This window comes from Mustela lutreola, chromosome 16, assembly GCF_030435805.1.
Source record: "Mustela lutreola isolate mMusLut2 chromosome 16, mMusLut2.pri, whole genome shotgun sequence".
NCBI lineage: Eukaryota > Metazoa > Chordata > Mammalia > Carnivora > Mustelidae > Mustela > Mustela lutreola.
Genome location: NC_081305.1, coordinates 52,378,784 through 52,386,173, shown reverse-complemented (window position 1 = coordinate 52,386,173; position 7,390 = coordinate 52,378,784). Strand labels below are relative to the sequence as shown.

The 7,390-nt window shown below is 38.9% G+C and overlaps 1 protein-coding gene and 1 pseudogene across 1 annotated transcript; one reads left to right on the top strand and one right to left on the bottom strand.

The window, feature by feature from the left end:
* Positions 1-438: 438 nt before the first annotated feature.
* Positions 439-590, bottom strand: LOC131819054 (U4 spliceosomal RNA; annotated as a pseudogene).
* Positions 591-683: 93 nt separating this feature from the next.
* Positions 684-1,799, top strand: LOC131817695 (zinc finger protein 501-like). Its single transcript, XM_059151225.1, has one exon. It carries the CDS (start codon positions 684-686, stop codon positions 1,797-1,799), a length of 1,116 nt encoding a protein of 371 aa, XP_059007208.1.
* Positions 1,800-7,390: the final 5,591 nt, after the last annotated feature.

Here is a 7,390-nt window from a genome sequence, read left to right as displayed (position 1 = left end):
TCCTTTTATAATTACTTTTATTTCTATGGTATTAGTTCTACTGTGTCTGCTTTTACTTCATTTCTCCTTTTACATGGTCTTTTCTCATTCATTTGCTCTAGATTTAGTTCATGGGCTGTCAATTTTGTTGATCTTTTCTGACAACCAACTCTTCCTATTGTGGATATGTTCCTATTTTTACTGTATTCTATTGGGTTAATTTCAGTTTTATGTTTAAGAATCCATCCTTCCACAATTTTATTCTCATATGACACTTTTGCTGATTATTTGAGATATAGGAAAATGATGTGTGCTACAAGATGACAATACCACAGAATTATCTATTAGGATATGTGGTCTGTAGGTTGTGTGCAAAGTTCTATATCCATGGAGGAATGAAGTCCTCATGATTCCTTCTCAGCCATCTTCCTGACATTCTTTGATTGACTTGAAGCTTGTGTATTAGAAGACATTCGTATATTCATCTGAATGCGATAAGTAGAATGACTTTACTTTTCTCTTATTTGATATCTTTCAGAAAAGTTTTCAATTAGCAATAATTGTGCCTCAGATAAACCTCACTGGCTATCATACTGCCAGTGTGCAAAGCTTCTCTTATTTGATATCTTTCAGCTGTATCTTCACATGACACTCAAAGCTGCCTGCAGAAGCCAAGCATAGAAGCTTCTTTCCAAAAAGTGTCAATGGGTAGATATGAAAATAGTGCTGCTGAAAACGTATGCTTATTGACATACTGGGACAATGATGGGGATAGTGAAGGGCATCAAAGATACCATGAAGGACATAGCCATTTGGAGACAACTGCACTTGATAAGAATCAAAATGACCAGAATAGCGAAGGATATAAAATATCACTAAAAATCTTACATTTTAAGTCAACTCTTTCTGCAAAGCAGTGTGTTTCTGTCAGTAAAAGCTCCAATCAAATATTTGAGCATACATACAGAGAGAAACCTTTCCAATGTAAAGAATGTAGCAAAACCTTTAAATTCAGCTCAACCCTATTTCAGCATCACAGAAATCATACAGTAGAGAAACCATACAAATGTGAGGAATTTAGTAAAACCTTTAAGGACTGTTTATCACTAACTGGACTCAGGCAAATCCATCCTGGAGATAAACTCTACAAATGTAAAGAATGTGGCAAAGATTTTAAATTTTACTCAGCACTTACTCGACATCACAAAATTCATACTGGAGAGAAACCTTACAAGTGTAAAGAATGTGGCAAGGCCTTTAACCAGCACTCAGCCCTTATTCAACATCACAGAATTCATACTGGAGAGAAACCTTACCAATGTCCAGAATGTGGCAAGGCCTTTAACCAGCACTCAGCCCTTACTCAACATCACAGAATTCACAGTGGAGAGAAACCTTACAAATGTCCAGAATGTGACAAGGCCTTTAAGAGGAAATCAAACCTTACTCAACATCACAGAATTCATACTGGCGAGAAACCATACCAATGTCCAGAATGTGGCAAGGCCTTTCACCAGCACTCACACGTGACTCAACATCACAGAATTCACAGTGGAGAGAAACCTTACAAATGTCCAGAATGTGACAAGGCCTTTAAGAGGAAATCAAACCTTACTCAACATCACAGAATTCATACTGGCGAGAAACCATACCAATGTCCAGAATGTGGCAAGGCCTTTCACCAGCACTCACACGTGACTCAACATCACAGAATTCACAGTGGAGAGAAACCTTACAAATGTCCAGAATGTGGCAAGGCCTTTAAGAGGCAATCAAACCTTACTCGACATCACAGGATTCATACTGGAGAGAAACCTTAGAATTGTAAATAATGTGGCAAGGCCTTTAGATTGTTCTCAACACTTACTCATCACAGAATTCATCACAGAATTGCATATAAATGTAAAGAAATTGGAAAGACTTTTCAACAGCACTTACACCTTAGTAACCATAATAGAATTCATACTGGATAGAAATCTTACAAATATAAAGAATGTGGTAAAAAATGCTTAAGGACAGCTCTACCATACACTACATCAGAGATTTCATATTGGAGAGTAACTATGCAAATATAAAGAATGTGTCTTACCTCTCTCTCCCTGGAGCACACAACTTAACGTCGTCATCATTATCATAGGAAGAAAACTGGAAAATGTGAAAAAAAAAGTGGTCAAGCCTTTAACTGGAGTTCAGTCTGTACTCAGTTCCAAAAAATGCATACCCTAGGGGAGCCTGGGTGTCTCAGTGGGTTAAAGCCTGTGCCTTCCACTCAGTTCATGATCCCAGAGTCCTGGGATCGAGCCCTACATCAGGTTCTTTGCTCAACAGGGAGCCTGCTTTCCCCCCTCTCTCTGCCTACTTCTCTGCCTACTTTTGATCTCTGTCAAATAAATAAAGTCTTTTTAAAAAATGCAAACCCTAGAAATATAATGAATGTGTAAAGGCCTTATTTTCAATATACACTTAGGCAAATACCAGAGAGGACATTAAAGTAAGTATATTGAAAGATACCAGTGTTTAGAAAACTATTTAATTGATCATCAGATGTCAATAACATTTGACAGATAGCAAGTAGAAAGCCATACATCAGTCACTCTATTCAGACAGTACACTGCATCAAAACAGTTATTCCAAGGAAAAAGACAAAGTTGAAGGAAATAGATATGTTGTTATATGCAAGAGATTTAATGGGTGGACTTTTACAAAGATATAATTAATTTCAATGCACTTTTTCATTACATTGATCCTATTTGAGATTTGTGACTAATAATAATGTACCTAATTCTCAAATCACTTCAGAAAATGTATTTATTCCTACTGTGTGTGTGTGAAACCATGTGGCTGATTGTAGGTATATCAAAGATATTCGATGCCCTTCTGCATTAGATGGGACTCATGCATCCCTAATTTTCCATGGAAGATGAAGGACAGGATAATATGCAACAAATGAAGAAAATCTAAATGGAGATGCTGTTTATGGTTATAATATTGATGTAAGTTACCATGAGATAGGTGTTCCGATCATGATTGTTATCCATTATTAAAACTAAGGAACTGCCTCGAACTAGAAATACAAGGTTTTACTAATTGTTCTTTACAGAAAAAGAGGTGGCCGTCCAGTTCAGTACTAATGTATCTTTGTAATAGTGATCTTTAGAGAGTAGGAGTTGCTGTGGTTGAAATGCAGAAATCCTCACAGATAGCAAAAAGATCCTAGCTCACTGTTCCCTACAATGCCATATCATTGGACACACACATTTGTTAATGATTCTCAGGCCTGAAATATATGGTAATCACTACTCCCACTTCATGATACCAGCATTTGAGGGCTTTTTAATGCTTGCATCTTGTATTTTGAACAGGGATAATAGAGTCGATTTGAAATGCATAACCTAGTTGGTGTACTTAATACATTTTAACTAATAAAACATAATGGTTTTTAACATCTTAATATGGGTGTGTAATGAATGATGTGTTATCCCACCACCAACGTGAAACTATCTCACTCTATTAAAGGTTGTAGAGAGCTGATGGTATCTATCCTCTACTTGGTAATGGAGTGGAATAATATTCCTAGGAATCCATTCTCTCAGTTCCTTAAGTTAAAATCATGTGTGATTCCCCCCTCAAGTTTATCTATTGTATCATTTTCTCCTCTTTATGAATACTGTGTAATTATTGTTGGTATGTTACAGATTATATGGAGGTATGGTTGACCTTGTAGTTCACATGCTCCATGATACTGCTATTTGGCATCTCCTATGTGTAACCAGTAGTTTTCCAGGAGCCTTGAACTAACACCTACCCTTTTCACTAGTGTGTTCCCTAGACAACACCCTGCAGAGTCACAAGACAATGTAAATTCTGATATGACAACAATCCACCCTTGTGAGCAGCCATCTCCTTTTCCCCAAGGCTTCTGCCTCCCATGTCCCTTAGAGACGATTTCCGCAGAGCTTACCTAAACCTGTTTTAGTTTCAATGGCCTAGTCTGGACTTACTGCTCAAACTCTAAAGCATTGAATCATGGCCCCTAGTAAAGGTATATTACACTGAGCTGTTGTTTTGATGTGTCTATGAAGTACATATGTGCATATGACCTTGATGTGTGTGTAACAGACATGCCAGAAGTAGAAGAGACCTATTCTAAATGGAGTGATATTGTAGCTCAGGTAAGAGATATAAAATATTAGAACATGATGAATTAGCGTGTGAAGAACTGTGGTCTGGGGTGAACAACAGACTCAGCATTAGAAGAATGTATATTCTAAGGAAAACCTATCATATGTTCTGAAGTGGCCGACCAGTCCAACAGGGGAATCCCAGTCCCAGTCCCAGGGCCATCCCAGGCTTTCCTCTAGCCCTACCAGCCACAGCTGCAAGAGTGACACAGATAAGGAAGTAAAAATGTATAAATACTCCCTTTGTTTTTGTTCGGGGTTCAGACCTTGAGAGAGTACTCTCTTCTGAGCTTGCGGGTGTGAAATCAACCTCTGGTCCTCCATGGTCTCTGAGTGCCACTTGGTCCTTTGGCCAGGATCCAGTCCACAGTCCATAAGAATATAACCACTGTTAAGGTTAGATCCATTGCAGATGGGGGGACCTTTCAGGGAAGCAGCTGCATTGCTGTGTGGGGCCTCTTCTCTAGTCAGTACCATGAGGAGTATGGGCTCAGGTTCTGGCTCTGTCCGTGGTGCTGATTAGCTACAGGAGCAGTTCAGTGGCAAGAGCGAATGAGTATTTTTGTTTTGAACAGTCCAACCCAATTAGTCACTGACTACTGAATGAATAAATAAGATTTGATATGTAGGTACAATGGAATATTAGCATAAAAAGGAATGAAATCTTGCCACTTGCAACAATGTGGATGGTGCTAGGGAGTATTATGCTAAGTGATATCAGTCAGAGAAAGAGAAATGCCATATGATTTCACTCATAGGTAGAATTCAACAAATGAAAAAGTGTGCAATGAGAAAGAAAAAAGAAAGAAAGAAAGGGAGACACAAAGAAAGAAACAGACTCTTACCTATAGAGAGCAAGCTGATGGAAGCCAGCGTCCAGGTAAGTAAGCAGATGAGTTAAACTAGTTACAGGGTTTAAGGAGTACAATTGTGACAAGCACCAGGTTTTATATGGAATTGTATAGTAACTATTGTACTCCTGGAATGAATATTACCTTATATGTTAACTAACTGAAATGTAAACAAGAGCCTTAGAAATGTTTTGTTTTGGCTGACTTAAACTTTTTGTCTTAGATTGATTGACTCCTAGCCATTGCAGAAAAAATAATTTTGGAAACAAATTGAAACATTTCTCTTTCCTCCCTTCCAGATTCCCCCCAAGTTCAGAAACTCTCAGTGACTATTCTACTTTTATGCCAAAATATGTATTTGCATAATTTCAATAAGACTATGTCTGCTTATGACAAGAAACATAAACAAACACTGGCTATGGGGCACCTGGGTGGCTCAGCACATACCAGGCACCTACCTTGACCTCTGGTCATGATCCCAGCATCCTGGATGGAGCCCAGAATCAGGTCCCTGCTCTGGGGAAGTTGCTTCTCACTTTCCCTCTGTCCTTTCCCTTGCTCATGCTCATACTTTCTCTCTCAAAGAAATACATAAAATAAAAATTATCGGGGCACCTGGGTGGCTCAGTGGGTTAAAGCCTCTGCCTTCGGCTTGGGTCCTGGTCCCAGGGTCCTGGGATTGAACCACACTTTGGACTCTGCCTGGCAGGGAGTCTGCTTCCCTTCCTCACTTTCTGCTTACTTGTGATTGTCTGTCCAATAAATAAATAAAATGTTAAAAAAAATTTTTTTTAAACAAAAGTATTTAACAAACACTGGTTATATTACCAAAGCTTTGACTGGAGTGTTGTAGCTGTGAATGAAATGCATAGACTCACACATAATGAGACAGCTAAAAGGGACTAAAATTCACTTTATGCAACCAATGAAACCCCTTTGGAAATATCATCCTGACACCTTGCTTAGAGAGTGTCCAGCAGCCTTACCAGGTTATTAAGAGGATCACTCTGTAACAGGTGCAGGAACCTAGAGATATTTGGGGATCTTAAGATAAGAGGAACTCACCCAAATCTATAGGACTCCTGGGCAATGTCTGTTGGGAAGTATTTGGCTTGACTTTTGGCCTGGGGGAAGTATTGAAATTTCAGTCTAGAGATTCATTATGAAATGGTCAGCAAAGCTGGTCTTAAAGAGGCTGTAAGACAGGGTGCCTGGGTGGCTCAGTGGGTTAAGCTGCTGCCTTCGGCTCAGGTCATAATCTCAGGGTTCTGGGATCAAGTTCTGCATTGGGCTCTCTGCTGGGCAGGGAGCCTGTTTCCCTCTCTCTCTCTCTCTCTGCCTGTCTCTCTGCCTACTTGTGGTCTCTCTCTGTCAAATAAATAAATAAAATCTAAAAAAAAAAAAAAGAGGCTATAAGTCAAAACTCTATTCTTGGTGTGCTTATGTAAATAACCAGGCCAAGTTTTCTTTCTTGAGCTAGACTTACTTTACAATAAAGTTAGTGTTAATTTGGGTGTGTTTGGTAACAATGAGGTGATTACAGAGAAAAATATGTTTTAATAACACATGTATATAGATTAAAAATTTTAATAGTATTTATAATAAAATGTACTGAATCCAGATTTCTTCTAGGGTCGTCTAGTGCCTGGCTTCCAATCCCTATATTAACATTTTGATTCTTCTCTCATGTTTCACACTTGGAATCATTTAAGAACAAAAACTGGCTTTTTCCCCCAAAGGTCTTCAAACTTAACGTAAATGATCTGATGTAATAAAATTGTCCTAATAGCTCCCGTATAAACAGTCTTAGGGCTGTGGCTCCATGAGCCACTGAAAACAAGAGCAGATGCATTTGAACTATAAACCAGGAAGATCTGTCCGGTGGTTGCTACCTGTCCTCTATCTCAAGATACTTCAAGTTGGACATCTGACCAGATGTCTGGTCAACTGCTACCCTTAGAAGACAGAAACTGGCTTAACATTTGCTTTAATCATGAATCACCATTCTCCTTTTGTTTTCATGTAAATGCCTCATTTAATTACATTGCCTGCAAATGTAATTAATGCAATTAATTACTGCATGCATGCATGGCTTCAGTAGGATCTATCAGTTAGATATTTTCTGCAGGAAACTGGGAAAATAGACATAAGTACCCTGGTCCATCCCAGGCCTTCAAGGCTCTAAATCAGGACATGAACATAAAGGCCTCTTGCAGAATGTGTTTGGACACAAGCAGACCAGTAAACTCCCACCTGACCTACTGGATAGTAATTATCTAAATAGGCCTCCTCCAAACAAACCCAGGTTAGGGGAGGAAAGAGGCTATTGTGGATGAAGGGGCTTCTGACTCTCTCTCTCTCACTGTTCTTGCTCCTAAT